The following is a 19,506-nucleotide window of genomic DNA, read 5'->3' on the forward strand; positions in this document are numbered from 1 at the left end:
AAGTAGGCAAATATTCATTTGCTCATGTCACGGACCTGTGTATTGGATACAGTCATGTTCAAGTGCGATGTTGGAGCCTCGTGCAGGTTTCTCAATTCGACAAGGATTTGTACTCATACAACCAAAGATGACAAGAAGTGAGTAAACTTTAAATACTAATGTATACTTTAATAAAATATATATATTTGTTTGGCATTGTATGTTTGTATATAATGCGTAAATATTTCTTGTTCATTTCTATGTTTGACCTACTTGCGCTCCTCCATTTTTTACTACCGCCAATTCTAGCCATCTGGACAAATATCGTCTGATTCTAGAAAAGAACACGGTCATGGTTTCCTCTCGCTCTCTGGTCAATGTCGCTCGCTATTGGACCATGAGCCCCTAAAGTGTTAAATAGTTTGAAAAACACGGGAGGCAAGGACTGGTCCGTTACATGGTACCAATAAAGTGATACTGATTGTCGTCTTAGTCCCCTTTGTATCTCCCTGCTTCTTGGTGGGAGTGATGCTGTTGGTGGTCTTAGCAATTTAACCAAAAGTAGGAAAGACGTTTTCTACAATAAGAACAATATAAAACATGTTAAAGGGGGGACATGTTTGATGTGGCCAAGCAACCTAAAAGAAAGGAAAATATGTGTATAAAAAGGTAATGACAACAAAGACACATAAACGAGCAGAATGAACAAAACAAAATAATGGGCACCCGCGCAGCAATACCGCACAGACGCGCAGCCACACGCCGAGTGGCTACAATAACAAACAAAGCAACCCCCTTGCTTGCCGCCTCGCACAACACGCCGTGACAAGAACACTCACAAGCCGCCAAGTTCAAGAGACTTCCAAATCACCCCATGAGAAACAGACTGGCTCAGCCGACGAAGGGAAGGTTGAAAAGGGGAAGTTTCATCCACCAGGCTAGGATCCTTGAACGAAAACACCGAGACATCTTGGAACACGACCTCAGAGAGATCCCCCTGTGCCGGACAAACCCAGCATGGAATGAAACTGCTTTCCCCCTGATTCACTGCAGCATCCCTGGTGTCAGCAAGAAAGACTCCCTAGACGCTGTGAAGAAGTCCTGTACTATGGATTATATCCACAACAACTTCCCACAAGATCAATGGACTCACGTGTTCACTGACGGGTCAGCCGAACAAGCCGTGAAAAATGGTGGCGCCGGAATTTACATCAGGTACCCAGGAGGAAGAGAAGACTGTCTTTCTCTCGCAACCGGCCTCTACTCCACCAACTTCAAGGCTGAAGCAGTTGCCATTCAGACCGGTGCCACCCACGTTAAAAACAGTCCAGACACCTCCAACAACGTCGTCTTCTTACGGACGCACTGTCTGTTCTGCAGCCTACAGACTGCCAGAGACAAGAAACTGAACGACCTGTCCACTGCTCTCTCCTCCTTATGCGGAGACTGCACAGTCGTCTTACGGTGGATTCCCTCCCACTGTGGGTTTTTGGCAACGAAGCCGCAGACACTCTTGCCAAGGAAGGATCCAAAAAAGAGCAGCAAGACAGGTCCACCACCTACAGCGAAGTCAAATCCATCATCAAGGCCAAACAGCACAACAAGTGGCTGCAGCAGCACCCACGTTTCAACCGAAACGACCCATACTACCTGCTTACAAGAGCTGAGCAGGTCATTATTTTCAGGCTGAGGACAGGCCACAACCGTCTCAATCACCACCTTTACACCAAGCTCCGAATCGGCCAGACAGACCAGTGCCCGTGCCAGACAGGCAGTCAGACAACAGCACATCTACTGCAAGAATGTCCCATGCACGAAGAACTCAGCACCGCATTGGACTGATGAGACGCCAGTATTGAGGAAGCTACACGCAGCCTGGAGGACCTGCGCGCACAGCATCATTTGTGCAGGAGGCAGGCGTGTCCATTTGAGTGATCGACGAAGAAGAAGAAGAAGAACACTCACAGACACAACTAAAGAAACTGCCAATCACTTAGTCCCTCCTCGCGACCGAAACAATAACTGGAATTTCTCTGCCGAGACAGAGGTCTGGCTGAAGACATCCTTTTTTTCCCCCTGAAACCCACTCAAGCCGTTACTTGTTACAGTCAGCCGCCATCGAGATCCTTCTCTCCCCCGATGACGTGTTTTCTTCCTGTGACGATGTTTCTTTTTTTTTCCTGTGACGATGTTTCTTCTTGTGACGATGTTTTGTTTGGCGACGTCATAGGCGAGACCCCCTCCCTTTCCGTCTCCCACGTGACCGCTTCGTCAGCCTGTGTAATGGCTGCCATACAAACACTGTCACAGATAACAGATGATGATACATATACAAACACAGCAAACAGTGCTAACATCTGAAGCCACCTACACAGATTCTCTCGTAGCCACGATGCACAGCTCCGCCTACCGTCCAGGGCGGCCATCGGCTGACATACCGGCGCCAGGAATCGTCTTACCGCTCAGTGACACGTGACCCAGGAGACACGTCAAACATTTCAAAATGAAAGACTTAGTTTGGAAGCATATTTAACGAAGATTTTTTTCCCTCGACAACCATCGGATACCGACATTTACATATGACACTGTCACAAAGGTTCACCTCAGGCATACATTCGAGACTTAAGATTGGTTTCATCATCTTTATTTTTGCTATGTTGGACCTGAGACTACGCCAATGGATGAATAAAGGTTTTGTGAGATACAACTGTCAGTATGTTGGTTTTTGCGTGTTTTGTGTTTGAATGCGTGGGAAGGGTAACCACGGAAGAAAAAAATAATGGTCGGTCGAGGGTGGGTCATACATTCTATTCACACTACGAAGTTTCAAACATCCACAGCTGCATAGTTATAGCTAATCGGTTTTAAAAAAAAATGGAGCGAGAGTAAACGTATAAACTTACATCACAATAAACGTGTCCCTACCAGCATGCTACATTTGTGCGCCTGTCGGCAGTCCACGTATACCAGGCTCTGAACACGTTGAACCACCTACCCTTGGCATTAAAATATTGTCACTAGGCAGCGCTGCCGCAGACGCGCGTGCATTGTCCTATCATGATCGACAGCCACGCACGTTGGTCGCAGCAGCGGGTGTCCGACAAGGTCTGGTGCTGCTGCTGCTGCTGCTGCTGCAAGTCGTTACTCCGCGCACATCGCACGCGCAGCCATCAGCGCTGCACGAACTCTCACCGGTGACTACGACAACAGAAGGTGGGGAGCGACATCGCGCAGGTTAGAAGAACAAACACAGCTTTCAGTGGAACGTCGCTTGTCCAGTTCACCACTCACCACAGTCCAGGTAAGGATTTCTTTTAAAAATATAAACATAAGAGTAACACTTAGTGCTCCGTCATACCTTCTAATCACCTCCTGTCTTCCCTGGGGATGAGGAACAAATCAAGTTCGCACACCTGTTTGTCCTTCAAATCGGTGAATGCACGCGCTAACTTTGACTGTCGTGACAGGTGTACATGTTGCATGTCAGTCAGTAGCTTGTGAGCCTGGAGAGTTCTAGGTAAACCAAGTTCCGACACATGGAAGCTAGGTGAAAGATAATGTTGGTAATGTAACTAACTCTTCTACCAGTTCACGTTTTTACTTTGCCAACAGCAGGCATCGCAGTTTCACACTATGACCGCCATCTGTTCATCAGTGAAATATTACTGGGCAGGTCATGCGTGTAAAGGGGATGGAATTCTTTTCATGAGAAGATTGTTTTGGCATAACAAGCTCAATAGCATGTTTATATTTGTATAATTAAGCCGACACAATGTTTGTGTAGGGTGGGGGTGGGCTAGGGAATTAGGACTTGGTGTTTCAGGGTTAGGGTCAGGGAACATTCTTGTAAACATGTGTCACGTGCTGAGAAAGACGAACAGCTTGACCAACAAGGAGATTTGTGTCCATGTCTTCGGTGTATTACTAACAAGCGCACACCCGATGTTTCACTTGTGCCTAATAAATGGCTTGCTATATGAAAAGATATTATTGAAGTCAGTGATGGGGAAAGAGGTGCACGTTTGGGACATGAGAGTGGGAAAAGACTACTGAGGCAGCCCTCTCAAACTATTGAGTCAACCTTTACAGACTATTGAGGAAGCCCTCGAAAACAGTAAATTTGTGTCTGGGGAGGAGAAGAGAGAGAGAGCAAGTTTTTAAATCTTGGCTTCTCGCAAAAAAGATAAAATAAAAGACGATGGCGTGCTATTCCGTCTGAGATCGAATCAGATCCCGTGCAATCCATTTCCAGATAAGAGAAAGAAAAAAGATCTTTCAAACTGTTTTGCAAGTCAGACACATGGCAGCTGCCTCTGCACGATTCCTGACGTGAAATCTCGCGAGACAGACACAAAACCCTTGGGATACAATCAACCACCTTGAACAGGAGGACGTGATGTCCTGCTCCCTCTGCACCGACAAGTGGGACTGAGCATCCTCAGAGATAGACATGTCATCCATCGCGACTTCTGAAACTGTGATTCCCTTCCTCCCCAACCGACTTTAATTAATTCATTAATCAATTCGCAGTATGGAGGATGTTTCACGTTGAGTACTAGCCATTCTTGAGCAAATCCTTGCTGTCATCAGCACTTGGCTTGTGTGTATACGCACGAACATTACTTTTGGGTATTATCTATAGGTTAATCAGTATACATACATATATTGCTGGGTTTACATCTTATATAATGTGCTCGCATGCCTGTAGTAATAATTGTTATTTACAACAAATACAACAGATATATGCGTATTCGCCATGTATGGTGTTTAGGACGAAGAATAATTGTCCAATATTTATCAAAATTATTAATATTTATTTGTAGCCGTCTGCATGCCTGCCTGTGTACTTATCTGAACGAATAACTGAGTATGGAAATTCTTAGTTCGCATTTAGTCCATAGTTCTGCCTCCTTCTTTCTTTCCTTCCTGATGCTTCGTCAGGATTGGGCGGAAAGAGGCGGGTGGCAGAGACCGATGTTTCTGCCCCACAACCCTGTTGACGCTGTCGCTACTGGATACGCCGTTTTTAGCGGTTGCCAAGGAAACAAATAATGGAGTTGGTGTTCGACATTGAACTTGTCCACTTAGATGCCATGGTGGGAGGAGGGAGGGAGGGGATCAAGCACCTTGATCGCTTGCAGCTGCCCTCCTAATCTTAACAGAGTTCTTCCTGCTGACCTGAAACGCGATCACAGATCGTCAGGACAAGAGGTTTGAGCGATGCGGGTATGAATCACCCGGATGTACCCGCCGAGTGTTTTCGTGATCTGTCTCGCATTTCGAAGACTAAAGCTTCCTTCGGGATGTTTGTCTTTGTTTTCATCATTATTATTATTATTACTATTACTACTACTACTGACCTTTGTCCCTTGTTGGGTCGGTGACTGGTAAACCTCTTGTCCGGCCAGATGGTGGGTAAGCTTCCCAGGTGCTCAATAACTAGATAGTGTTGAGTATAAATAACTAAAAAGTGTTGAGTATAAATAACTAGAGAGAGAGAGACAGAGCACGTGAATTTATGAATGTTTGTGGACAAAAGTTTAATGCAAACTGTCTGCTGTGTACAGTACAGTAAGTCGATCATTGTGTTTAAGAAGAATATGGACATAACTGATGTGTGTCTGTTTTAAAGCAGGAAAAGCAAACAATGGAGTGAAGCGTGTTTGTTTAAAAACAACTTGGTTTGAGATGCAACACAGAGATTTGTGTCACCTTGCTGTTGGCAAAGTCTCGTCTGCTGACACATTACATCATCTAAAAAATATACTTGTCATTTTCAACTAGAAAAAAATATTTTTCCGTCAAAAGAAATTGGTTAAGCAGGGGTTGTTTTTTTTTTTCTTGACAAATCTGCTTCAGCGTTTTTTCCGAAAATAAAGAAACGAAAAAAAAAAAAAAAAAAAAGAGGAAAATAACCCAGTAAAAGGACAGAAAACCCGATTTTTAAGAATCCAACATCTTCAGGGCAGCCAAGGAATCCCAACCAAAGAGCTCCCATTGAATTAATTTTTTTATCCGCGCTACTAGTTGGTCCCTGCGTGAGGCACGAGGATGTTTTTGTTACCTGCGCACAACAGGGAACACAGAGAAGAGCCTGGAGTCTGTGAGTGGCACAAGTCTGGGAGGCCACAAGTTGGGCTCAACACACTGCAGGTCGCTTCTCAGGCAGACGAGACAGTTGGTGATGAGCAAACACCACCTACTTTATTCGTCTACCCCACTCCTCATTCATTGTCCATCCCCCCTCACTCTCCTGAACACTCGTCAGCATGTCTAACATTCTTCATGGATTTTTCTTCTCTTTCCTTCCCGTCCTCCTTCTGTCTCTCTCTTTCTCATCTCTCTCTCTCACAATCCGAGCGTATCTCTCTGATTTCACTCGATTGTCGGTGCCGCCTGGGACTCGCCTCAAAACTAAGGAACTGGTCTTCATCTAACACAGACTAGGGGATGGATCATCATTATTTGTCCTTCTCCATCTCTTCGTCCTTCAACAACAACAACAACAACAACAACAACAACAACAACAACAACAAGAATAATAATTCCGAAAAGACGTTGGACGAAAACGGCATCTGCATCTGTTAATGCCGTGCATCTGTTCTCTCTTTTCTAAAAAAGGAAATCCTCAGGGCAGACAAAAATGACAAGGAGGGAATTGGCGGTGAAATAGCTGTTCATTATACTGCACATGCCCTCCATTAAAGAAAATCTTGTGATGAAACTTGCTCCGGACTCTGCTATCTACGCTGCTAGGCGACGCGCGAATCTTTGTGAGCTAATTAAAGCTCCGAGCCCCGTTGCATGAGCTTTCATAAGTCGTTCCACACGCAAAAGTTTTCCATAAATTTCAACGCTAAACAGGATCTTTTATCTGTGGAGAGGACTAGGCCCACCTCCATGCAACATCGCTTGGTCGTAGAAAGCTTTGCTGGTGGAGACGATGGGTAAGTTGGGATATTTTAAGAGTGATAAGGAGAAGGATGAGACTTGGTGCTAAAAAGTTAAGGAGCTTTTAAGACAATGGCTATTTGTGGAACACGACTCTTGTAGATAGCAAGGTCTCTGCTCGTCTCCTAAGCGATGTAGGTTGGCTGTAGTTTGTTGGTGACGAAGCGAAGGCCAAAGGTCACTAGTGGATACTTTCATCTCCGCGGCTTCTCTGGATCCCGTATACTTCCATCTCCACTGGTCCTTGGCATAGCTTTTCTTCCTCCGTTCTCTCCCTTCCCCTATCTGTATTGCCCAGTCTAGCAGGACAACGCAAAAAATGAGGTTGTCAGCCACTAGTATTAAAAAAAAGAAAAAGGAAATCTTTACTTGGCAAATCTCGATGTAACAGCACCACAGACATTCCCATGTTGGGAATCAGGATATGGATGTTGTCCTCATATACTTAACATGGCGGCAGTGATAATCCAAAACAAGTCAAGTCCTGGCCTTTAGAGTTTCAGATTCCTCGCTGCATCTCCGCCAGGCTGTAAGGTCTTGGCATCGGTGACATTTTATTGCTGAGGGTAGTAGAATGGAGCGGCACTCAAACCGAATGTAAGAAAAGTCGTAAAAGTCTTTTTTTTCTCTCTCCGATCAGTGTTGCTTCCGTAAACTGTAACTGTTCCAGATATAGATACTTCAAAAGTGAAAAACATTTATCACACAGAGATACAAGGAGTCATGTCAGGAAAGTTGTGCAAACAAGATTACATGTTTGATTAGTGTGCTGGCATCAAGTGGACCTAAAAGCTTCTCAGCGGGCAAGAAGGAAGTGAACAAAAGCTGCTTCTCTCTCGTCTTTTCTGTGTCGTGAACGTGTCATCGCCACGACAGACGATCCCACGTCCTTCCTAATGGCTTTGTCCATCTTCGGTGCCATGTGACAGTCGCCGGTGAAGTCCACGGGTGTCGGGTACTGGTGGCTAACTGGGTAACGATCGCCGCGTCATCAGCACGACGAGTCTATACTTTTCTCTTCTTATCCTCTTATCTTACCATGGTGCCCCCAGTTGCTGTCTGCACGGTCGATCTCACGATGGCTTGTTCGCTGGCATTTTTGCGGTGAAGGTTCGTTACACACGATGTCCATGATCTTGAATACTGTAATGTTCATCATTTCGATAATTATTATCTTTTACTCAGCTCTGTTCTTTATTTCGGAACACAATGATAGTGATTATTTTAGAATAAAGCGATGTTTATTATTTAGCAGTACAATGATGTTTATAATTTTAGAATAAAATGGGATATATTATTTTGGTATACAATGATGTTTATTATTTTAAAATACTAATTATACAATTCTGTTTCTTATTTTGGAACACGCGCTGTTCCTTATTACTGCACGCGCCATCTTCAATCTTTAGCACAGACGCGAACACACCTGCAAACACGAGGAATAAACCCAAACACTAGACCTGCAGGCCACCATCATGTTTAGCCGGAAATTAGCAGACGAAGGTCATGGGTCAGACCACAGGCACTTATTTGTAAGTAGACAAAAAGCTTTACCGTCTCTGGGGTGTGGTGACAAGATCAAAGAGGCGGCAGGCTGTTGATGTTTTACACCGACAGCGATGAGGCTCCATCACCTCAACAAAGGGCGAGATGCACCTGGGGACTGTCTACCACCAGTAGGGTCAGGGTTTGTTTATTTACTTCCATCTAGCCGCTCAAGGTAAGAATCTACAAAAAATAAGAGCTTTTAAATGGCTTGTTCATCATGTTTGGCGGTTAATTCGCTTCTGTCGAGTTAATGCTGCCTGGCACACTATTTTTTTTTTTAAAAGAATTTTTTCTGTGTTGCAGAAAATGAGTGGGTAGCGAAGCCTGCGGGCTCCTGCAGCAGATTGGCAGGACTGAGGACTTGTATGGACTCGCAGCACGGAATCACGTCTCCACAACGGTTTTCTTGCTCTCTTTTCGCAGCAAGGGAGAGAACAAGAGGAAATGCTTTTAATGAGGACAGAGGGGGAGAAACCCAACCTTCGGTTCTCTTCGTCGTCTTAAGTGACTGTTTCCTTTCTGGCTTCCTGGGCCTGCTCTTGTGATGGAAAACAGCCTGAAGTCACGAGAGGGAATTCACGTGACGGAATCCACGTGATCATACTGACCTTCTGTGGGGTGCGCGTGACAAGGACAGAGGTGTCAAAGAACCTCCCTGTAACACCAGGCATGAAATGGTGGACCTTCCTGTGGAATCGCAAGCTGACGGGAGATTACATTATCTTTGTTTGATCTCAGATGCCTTTGATCCTTGGGATGAGCATCTCTCAGACTTGTGAAGCCCGGATGTCTGATTGATTAAAATGCGGATACAGCTTCGGATTTGAACCCTGACTTATGTTATAATGTATGCTCACGAAATACTGCATCAGACAAATTACAAAATATCTCCTCTTAGCAGACGAACAGAGAGACCAGAACTTCCATCAAAATTATTCTAAAATTTTTTAGAGTTATTTATTATTGGATGGAGATTTTTTTTAATCGTTCTCCATCTTTTTCAAGTTGAGGAAAAAAATTGTATTTGTTCATAGGTAGGTTGATTAACAGAAAACTTGATTGGACATGAGATTTATTGAAATATCGCAAGCAGGTGTCATTTGAACATCCACAAATTAGGTCATGAATTTGGGGCTGAAAGATGTGAACAGCACGGGGCTGGGAGGCGGCATGGAGACCCTGCACGTGCTCACAGACCAGGTGGGCGAAGGAGGAAAGACGGTCCACCCCATCCCTCTGATCTCGGTGGACCTCAGCCTTCAGATCGTGTGGTTCACCGTGCTGGTCAGCATCTGCTCCATCTTTGGCACTGTCGGCAACATCCTTGTTCTGCTCGTCTACGTGCAGCGCAACGACAGGCGCACCGCCAACACCTTCATCCGGGTGCTGGCCGTCATCGACCTCGTCGTCTGCGCCATCATCATGCCATACACCATCGTCTACGAGCTGCACCTGGTGACCTCCGACCTTCTCTGCCGCGCGGTCGAGCTCCTGCGTCACGTGGCCATCACGGCGTCCAACCTGACGATCGTCGCCGTCGCCGTAGAACGCTACGTGGCCGTGTGCGTCATACGTCACCGTCTGACGGTCCAGAACGTCAACCACGGCATGATCGTCGTGGTGGTTGGCTCCGTCGTCATCTCCCTCCCTTCCATCGCCGTATTCGCCGTCGTCAGTGAGGAGGAGGTCAAGGGGTTGCCGTGCTCGCTACCTCATCAGTTCTCGCCCAACTACACCTTCTGCCACTTCACTCTCACCATCGCGGGCCCAGTCCTCAGCCGCAGCTACCAGGCCGGTCTCATGCTCATCTTCTTTCTCTCCTTCGTCCTCATCCTCTTCTTCTACGCGCTGGTCTACGTGTCGCTATGGAGACGCTGCAGACGGCGAGCACGGAACTGCGCGAAGGTCGACTCCGACGTCTCTGAGATGGAGAAGAAAGAAAGTTCCGTGTCATTTCCGGAAGGAATTCAGGACCAGAAAGAACTATTTCTGCAAGACTTGCAGGGCCTGCTGGAGAATGTCAACCAGGGGACAAAATGTTTGATGCCAGAGCGCGCCACCCGGGAGTCGACCGACCAACCGTTCACATCCTCACCTGCTGGGGCACCGTTCGGCATCTCCGTTGCCAGTGGCAACCGCAGGCAGAGCCAGTTGTACACGCGAACTGCCCGGATGTTGTTTCTGTGTAGCATCGTCTTTCTGGTCACGTGGCTGCCTTTCTGGGTGGACATATTTGGCTTCACTCACAACCTGTGTCTCAGGTACTTGTTTTTCGTGGGCAACGCCTCCAACCCACTGATATACGGACTGGCCAAACTCTCACTTCAGACATTCGTTGATGAAAGTTTTATCGAAGTACAAACCTCTGTGGTGCATGACATTCAGAAATGGAGTCAAGTGACATCATGTTGATGTGTAAACTATTCTATAGTTTTGTTGTCTGTGGACAAGTGGACAACAAACAAAATTCCTTCATCGCAGCAGTCGGTGAAGAACTGTATGATGAGCTTTTGAGTTGTTAAAAAAGAGAAGATAATGACGATGAAAAGTGTTTGATAAACATTTACATTCTTGGTGACAATACTATAAACCGCAGAAACCACACACACAAACAGCCACACACTCTTTCTCACTTGTATACTTTCCCATACACTCATTCTCTCTCACTCTCTCTCTCTCACTCAGTCACAAGTCTGTTTGACATTTAATGTATTTTATGTTTTTAATAATACTTTCTCTCGTTCTGTGCAAGACATGTTCTTCTACTTCTTTATTGTCTGCGCTTCATGTTTGTGTTTTTGTCTGCAGGATGTGTTTGCTCTGCTGATCATTATCTTTTTGTCTGTGTGTTTGCGTGCGCGCTTGGAATTATGTTTCTGTCGACATGCTGGTATAGATTTAATTGTTCTTGTCATTGTATTGCATTTTCCCTCTGTTCTCCTTACATCATGATTGTCCTTCTATCCGTTCATATGCCTTGATGCTTTCATGCTGACTTTTCTGTTCACTAATCCTGTCTTTCTTCCTAACGGTCACGTCGTCCGGAATGGCGTCATCAACGATTTTTGTCTCAACAGTCAATAAAAAGATTCTCTGTTAACGATGATGTTTTTATTCATCATTGCTGCGACAACATATTTCTCTTCCAAAGTGTGAGTGGATGTTTCTAGTATGTATTTGCATTTGATCATTAACCAACTAGTCATTAACCAATTAACCAGTAATGTATGTTTGTCTTTAAACGAACGCATTCGCCAACAAGTAAACTGCGTTTGCTACCAAATGTAGCCTCAATTCAAATTTTGAAAGCAAGTAACATTCAACATGGTCAATAGTTTCTCTGTTAAATCAAAGAATGAATTTTTAAATTTTCGTATTTTCTGTGAGACAACATCAAAACGACGATAAGAAACGATGTCAAGAACTCTATCTATCATATATTTATTCAATCTCTTTACTCTTCGATTTTTTACAAAACACACCAAACTATATTCAACAAACAGTGAACAGAACCTGTTTACCTTTCAGACCACCGAATGTAAATTCTAAATGTAAATTCTTCCAATTTTCATCGAAGAGACCATTTCATGTGTTTGCAGTGGCCATTGAAGAAAATTATAGATTTGATAGCAAGACCAATCAAAGTAATTTAGAAGAAAGACATAAAAACCTAAAAGAAATATTTTGTGAAAGTATGTTAATACTTGCTTTGCTCGTTGCCCATGGCAACGCTGCCTGCAGTCTGCACGGACACGGAGCAGGCAGGCGGGGGTCGAGTTGACCTGGACTTACAAAGCCCTCGTCTGTTGTATTCCCAGAAGCTTAGAGAGCTGTTGTCCATTACTAGGGAGGGTGGCATGGTGTGTGAAATCTCTCCTTCTCTCTTTTCCTGTTTTACATTTCTCTACCTCACGTTTCTCATCGTATTGACATTCTACACTTCCGACATTTTGCTAACTTTAATAAAATCGAATATTTTATCACTCCCATCCGGTTCTGATTATGAAAAAAACCCAACTTTTTTTGATCAAATTTTTTGGCTTGCAGAATATCGACAATAACCGCTGACCGTGAACTAAAATGACATTCTATTCAACTCACTTCGCGTCCTCTCACCAAAGAAGAAGCCTCGAGTCCCGACGGCGTTCATTTCTTAATTGTCCATCCTCTCAAACAAAATATAGATCGAATTATGGAATTTTCTTTTTTCAGTGTTCCCCTTCATTTCTTCGGCCAATCCTCTAACCACTTTAATACCTCAACACCCCGACAGCCCGACACCCCTGTCCTGTGACTGAATCAGACAAATAGCAAGCGGTGTTGATTTTTCCAGCATTTCGACGAGCACGTGCACTGGGGTCGATGATAACCACTTTGTCAATATGGAAAATTGTTTCCCTCGTGGCGCTCGCATGCCATCGTGTTGTGAGATTAGCCACAAGCCAGTGGACTCCCTTTGCACGAAAAATGGAAAGAAAACAACAGTCGCACTATTGACTATTGCATCTGCTCCACACAAACACAGAGAGAACTCAATGTAGACGAGAGACACGAATCAAAACATCTATAATGTCGCTGACCGTCAGTGTGGACACTGTGATAGTGGTAGAGACAGAATTAGTTGATACAGAAAATATTATTCTGGATGATGATGTTGGGGAATCATTCTTTTATAAGTATTGCAACTGAAGCTGACAAACTTGCTTGAAGTCTTTGATGAACTAGAGTCCTCCCTTGATGAGTGGGAAGACATTTTAAAAAATTGTCTTGTATATTCTTATGTACTCTTGTAGATTATACATGTACCCTTGTATATTCTATATACTTTTGTATATATTTTGTATACTCTCATATATTCCTTATACTCATGTTTATTCTGTATTGGACTCCCTGCATGACATAGCGGCTCCACACAAGACAGAAGGAAGCCCAGGGTTTACGAGGAAATTCAGACTACAGTCAGTCCCGGGGACAGAAAAATACACAGAAAAAGACGTTGCTATGGAAACAAGATTTGCAATAAAAGAAATCAAGGCAGAAGTAAAATGAACAATAAAAATCCACAGGCATCTAGGAGGTAGACAGGAGCAATCTGCAGACAGTCTGAGTCCCTAACATTTAAAGGTCCTTTAAGAGTCGATCGAAGATTTTCTCTCATTCGTTCAATTGTTATTTTGTTGCTCTTTCTATTTTTTGTTTTTTTTCTCTTTTCTCTGTCTCTGTCTCTCTCTCTTTTTTTGTCTCTCTCTCTGTCTCTCTCTCTCTTTTCTCTGCATGTATGTGTGTGAGAGAGAAAGGAGGGAGACCCTGACCCTGCCCTAAACTACACAATATCGACATAAAATGTTCTCTCTGCCATTTTAGAGTGGATATAATACTGCAATTCGTTATAAGTGCTTAAAATATCAATAAATTCTCAATGCTCAAAATATTATGTATATTGTTCTGTGATTAAAATTATACTTTGTGTTTAAAATAATACATTCTGAATAGTTATAGTAATGCGGTCTGTTCTGAGTGGTTATACAGCAGTCCTTGCCATTTCCAGTTCTGCTGATTGTTGACCGCAGATAAACAATCCGAAAACAGCGAATAATTTAGTGGCAAGATGAAAGTGGTCTCGTGCATTTTCTACCATGCATTTTCTGTTTCGTGTGTGATTGCACGTGTCTGTTAGTCTTGACTAGAATCAGCATGCCGAGAGAAGCTGTGAAAGACAAACAAACAAGTTCAGCAAAGTTAAACAAAACAAACTCCACAATGCCAGTGGCCTTAGGGAAATGTTCAAAGCATTTGTTTCAGATGTTGGACTGTAGGACGGAAAGATCAGGTTTACAATTAATTTTATTAAACTGTTTGTTTGTTTGACTAAAAAAGAAAGCACATCTGAGGCCGTAGTTAGGAAGCGAGGATGTTGTTGCCCCTGGGCGACATGGGACAGTCAAGGACAAGCATCTTGTTTTTTCTGAAGTTATAAAGCGGTATCTGGACAGGCAGATGTTGTTCCCCCGTCCTACCCAGCAGAAAGCCATAGTTATAAAGCGGTATCTGGAGAGGCAGATGTTGTTCCTCCCACACAGTATAAAAACATGGCAAAGTGTCGGGCTTTGTAGTCCCAATGTTACCCCGGGGACACGACTTACTCTCGGTTCGTAACTACGGTCCCCGCGGGTGTCGGGTGTTGCTGTGTGAGGATGCCAGCGGAACGAGAGCCAGCAGACAGAAGACAATTGCAGACTGTTGCTTCTTCTCTGTTCACGTCTGACAGACTTTCAGATGAGTATCCTTTACCACAGAATTTTCTGGAAATGTCGGTGAGCTAATTGCTTAGTCCTCGAACATTACAACCTATCAAAGTTCCTTCTTGAATCGACCTTGAATGCGAAATGGAAACCGAAATAAACATCAATCACCAATGTCCTGTAAGCAGGGCATTGACAAGATTACAAGCTGATGCTGAGTAATTTTGGAAACTAGAATTATGGTTTTGCGCTTCTTATAATCTTGCTAAGAAACCTACTTTTTTCGGGTGTTTTAAAAATTCTGCATCAAAGAAGGATGATTAAGTTTTAAAAATTTAATTAATTTATTTTAGAAAAAAGCGTCCAGAAGACATTTTATTTTTACATCAATGACTTCTATTTAAAACATCCCTGTAAAGCATTAGAAATTAATTTACTCCAGAAGAAGAAATTATTCATCGCTCATCAGTCCACCCGAGTGGCGACACCAACATCACCTTCACGCCGTTCAACCAAATATCGAATTCATCTTTACTGTAGACATGACTCTGGATAAACAAGACTTGATTGTATGAGACAAAAGGCCATCAAAGCAGATTATTTCCTTCCTTTCTCTCAATGGACCCCAGGGGATAAGTTCTGTCGACATCTGTTGTCGATTCTGATTTTATTTTACCTACCTTTTTGTTTGCGAAAAACAAATCTTTCCCTAATACATTCTCTACCTTTTATTTATATGTTTCTTATTTACTTCATGCTTCTAAAACATTAATCCTTTCCTGGCAGCTGCCTGTGTCAGCGTTGCCTTGTGACGTCCTCGGGTAGGTGACCAATGGCAGCGCGGACGCCGGGGTCAGGGTTACCTGGACAATGTGTGACGCACGTAGAGGAGCAAACAGACAGAGAGTACAGCTGAGAAAACACAGAGAGACGCCAGAGATAAGGAATCTGTTAATTCCTCGCAAAACTGACAAAAATCGTCACTTCCGCTGGCAGGCTCTTACGAACCTGCAGACAGACGAGACCAAGTCAATACTCAAAGCCACGGAAAGGGGATCGGGGGAGAGGAGGAAGAGAAGGAGGGAAGACCAGTCTCTTGGCTGAAATCTCTTTGTAATCAAAACCTTTTTTTTTTTTTCGTCTGTGGGTTTTGTGAAAATCAATGCGCTCTTAGGAAAGCGATCTGAGGTCGACAAATGTTTACATCCACGCTGGGACAAGGAGACATGCAGGCTTCTCGTCTTCCGGTAGAGAGGTGACATCACACGAGGTGGGGAAGGAGAATGGATCAATGCTTAAAAACCAAGCAATGGTAATAGCAACCGCAGACTGGGCTTCATACCTTAAAAAAGCAAACAGAGGTAATGGCAACGACCAACTGGGTTTCATACCTTAAAAAGCAAGCGGTGTCCATGGCGACATAAATGACAATGGCAGTCAGACAATTCCTCAGGCCTTAAAAATCAAGAAGTGCGTTTGACAAACTCAGAAGATGGCAGAAACTTAAAAACAAAACCACAAGTAATAATTATAGCGAGGTCAGATGAGCTCAGACTTTGAACAACTTGGCGTCAACTTTGTGGACTTGCAGAAATGTATGCTGGGAAGAGCGGGAGTTAGAAATAATCACAACATCAGAAAAACATTTTATGTTCATGTAACAAAAGTAAACAGAAAAGCAATAGTCACCTTAAAAAACAGTCATAGCAATACAGTTAAAACAGTAAGTCCAGTACAATGAAGAAAGAATTCCCCGTCCGAAGAAAGGATTCGAACCCAGCGCTTCTGAAAGCATTCTGTTCGCTTATGACAGCCGACAAGGAAAAGAGAAATGAAACTGAAACAAGCCGGGTAGCTCTACAACCACTTCATATTTTGTGAAAGGAAAATATCAGACAAACAACCACTGGACTGGGGAAGTAGAAGGGGAGGGGAGTGTATTCCCCACCATAGCTTGCGGTGACGAGGACCAAGCAACTCCATTTGTTCTGTGGAGGGGAATCTTGTCATCTCTCACATCCTCCGGTTTCCTTCCGTCTGTTTAGTGATGCTGAAGGGCTGCACTCATTTAGCCCTTGTGTTGGAAAATAGTTTATCTGGCCTAACAACACTTGTACCTCCAGTTGTACTCATTCTCCTACACTCTGACACACTCCATCATCGACAAGAAAATGCAGGTGATGGAGCGATGCGCGTGCCGGAGAGCACGAGGCCGGTTGTGTACGTGCGTGCGACATGTGTGTTAGTCTCCATCTATGTCCTCGTTGCAATCTTTTTTCTCTGTATCATCGAGAATAGCAGGCCTGCAGGCAAGAGGAGCAGGTCTGGCAGATGATTTTCTTCCCCCGAGTTGGAAGATAAATGATTATAGAGCCTTAGCATTGGCATCATTCATCAAGCCTCCTCAATCAGCTCCAACGGCTTCGAGGGTTCTTGGTTTGAAAGCAAAGAGGTCTGTCCTCGATGGAAAGTAAAATTTAAACAGCTTGGAAAAAATAGAAAACTAGGTTTATGCAAGAATAGTTTTATTCGGGTTGAATTGGTAAAAATAATTCTGGGAAATAATATAAAAATCTATTCCTTTTACTCGCTAGATTGCTTGTACGTCCACCTGCTTCCCTGGAGCAGCATTTATTCTCTCTCCTTCTTCCTCTATCTCTCTTTTCTTTCTTTCTTTATTTTTTTTTCTTGCATTCTACCTTTCTTTCCTTCTCTCTATCTTCCTCTTTGTCTGTGTATGATTATTTTTTTAAGGATTTATCGTCGTCCAAAGTCCATGATTAGTCAAATCCACAGTCTGCTACCTCGTGTTAATCGAGTTTAACTCACTGTCATTAGTTTCCTTTCATGATTGGTCTCAGTTAATTAATTATAAAAATGTTAACTGCTCCTAACTGAACTTCTGTCGATAAGTGCAGTGACATTTTCACGCTTCCCCACAAACTGTCATTATGAGGCCTAACCGGGGTACCCAGTCGATTTCTCCCACGAACCCTTCAACGATGACTTTGTAGACGACTTTGACCCTCCACTTCATCTGAGTCACGGTCATTCCGTTGAGCGATGGACATGCGTGACGTCACTCTAGACAAGGGCAGATAAAGGTGGCGCCAGCTACCCGCTACTCCCTCGCTCCCCCTCCCTTACCCGCTCTCTCATGCGTACCCTCTCACCCTCTCGCATTCTGACCTGCGCAGTAGATGTATTTACCATTGGCTCTGCACAGCAGGATTTTTTTTTTAAATTTCATTTGGAACATGACCCGGAACAAGAAATAGGAACCAGACCAAAACACACACAAACAATAATAAGAGTGGTGTGTATGTGTAAATAAAACGAGGCTAGACAGGACGGGACAGGGAATGGTGGTCTCCAAGTCTGCCTCACAGATTTTGATTGCGCATGTCTGGACTAGAGTGGTACAGTGATCCCATCTTTATGACGAGCTGTGTGGTGTAAACTGTCATTGTGGTTGTCTCATGGAGTACTTTGAGGTATAAACTATGGCCATCTTTGTCTCATGGAGTGCTGTCTTCTCTCTCTCTGATCTCGATGCCTGTTTACTCTTCATCCTCTTCTTTCCTCCTGCCTCTCTGTGCTCACGTGTGTGCGTGCGATGTATTTAATACAAAATATTCTTGGCTGCTACAGTCGATACACAGGATAAAAGTATTGTGTGTGTCGGTGTGTTTGTGTGCGCGTCTACGTGTAGTTATACTCGCGTGCTCACGTGTGTGTAATACAGAGAAAGAGAGAAAGAAATACTGTGTGCGCATGTTCGTCTGTCAGTGATGTCACGTCCCTCCTGTGTGTGGAGGATCTCACTTTCACTTTCTTGTTCTTCATTACAAACAAGCGTCCGGCTCTCTGTTCTCTCTTCTCTCCCTTGATGTCGCTCTCCAGCGCCGGGAGGCGGGCTGTGACATGTGATAGGATGATAGGAGCTACAGACTCACGGCCACCTAGCGGTCCTTATCTTCTCGCTCGATGGAAGTTATCCCGCCTTATCCTACAATTGTTTCTGGTGGTGGGTTTATTTAACCGTCTGCACAGCGATGTTGCTTTGAAACACGAGTTACCGGAAGCTGAGGTCACTGAAGGTCTGTTCGCTGGTCAAAATGTGGAAATGATGTGAGTACAGGGCCGTGCTTAGGGGCAGGCGGACGAGGCATCTGCCTAGGGCCCCGCGCTTCAAGGGGCCCCGCGCTTTTGATTGTAACCTATTGACGAACGTTACAAATAAATTAATCGTAGGCTTATGTTGTAATGTGTATGCCGCGTGCTGTCAATGATAAAAGACGAGATATCCCTGAGGAAAAAAGTGACTTTAGATCCCAACTAAAACCGTGTGATCGTGGCGTGAGGGCCCCGCACATGCCCTTTGCCTCGGGCCCCGCGGGGGCTAAGAACGGGCCTGTGTGAGTATATATATACTTTGAAGGCATAAGAGGAGATAACTCGTTCAAAATGTTCTCAAGTGATGGTTACCCCCCGTGCGTCTGAACATAAGTGTGTTTTGCTTTCTGTCTTCTCGTGCAGTGTGTCAACGTGTCGTCTGTAGACCTCACACCTCCAGTTCATTTTGGTCCCGTTAAGTCGCTCATCCACTCTCACTGTCGCAGGCATATCAACAACACATACCACTGCAGAAGATTCTAGCTCATTTATTCCATGACATTAATAACGACAGTAATGAATGTCCATGTGTGATGGCTACAAAGGTACGATGACTAATGATTCATTGTAAAGAACAGAATGGATATCTTCATTTGTCATCTTTCGTTCG

At 44.1% G+C, this 19,506-nt stretch overlaps 1 protein-coding gene across 1 annotated transcript; it reads left to right on the plus strand.

Moving 5' to 3' along the window:
* The first annotated feature begins 9,467 nt into the window (after positions 1-9,467).
* Positions 9,468-11,073, plus strand: LOC112560124 (gastrin/cholecystokinin type B receptor-like). The gene has a single exon (XM_025231712.1). It carries the CDS (start codon positions 9,601-9,603, stop codon positions 10,888-10,890), a length of 1,290 nt encoding a protein of 429 aa, XP_025087497.1. The 5' UTR covers positions 9,468-9,600; the 3' UTR covers positions 10,891-11,073.
* Positions 11,074-19,506: the final 8,433 nt, after the last annotated feature.

Source organism: Pomacea canaliculata, linkage group LG3 (genome assembly GCF_003073045.1).
Source record: "Pomacea canaliculata isolate SZHN2017 linkage group LG3, ASM307304v1, whole genome shotgun sequence".
Lineage (NCBI taxonomy): Eukaryota > Metazoa > Mollusca > Gastropoda > Architaenioglossa > Ampullariidae > Pomacea > Pomacea canaliculata.

Excerpts from the sequence above, each read along its gene's own strand:
- LOC112560124 (XM_025231712.1), top strand. The coding sequence starts at position 9,601 with ATGAATTTGGGGCTGAAAGATGTGAACAGCACGGGGCTGGGAGGCGGC.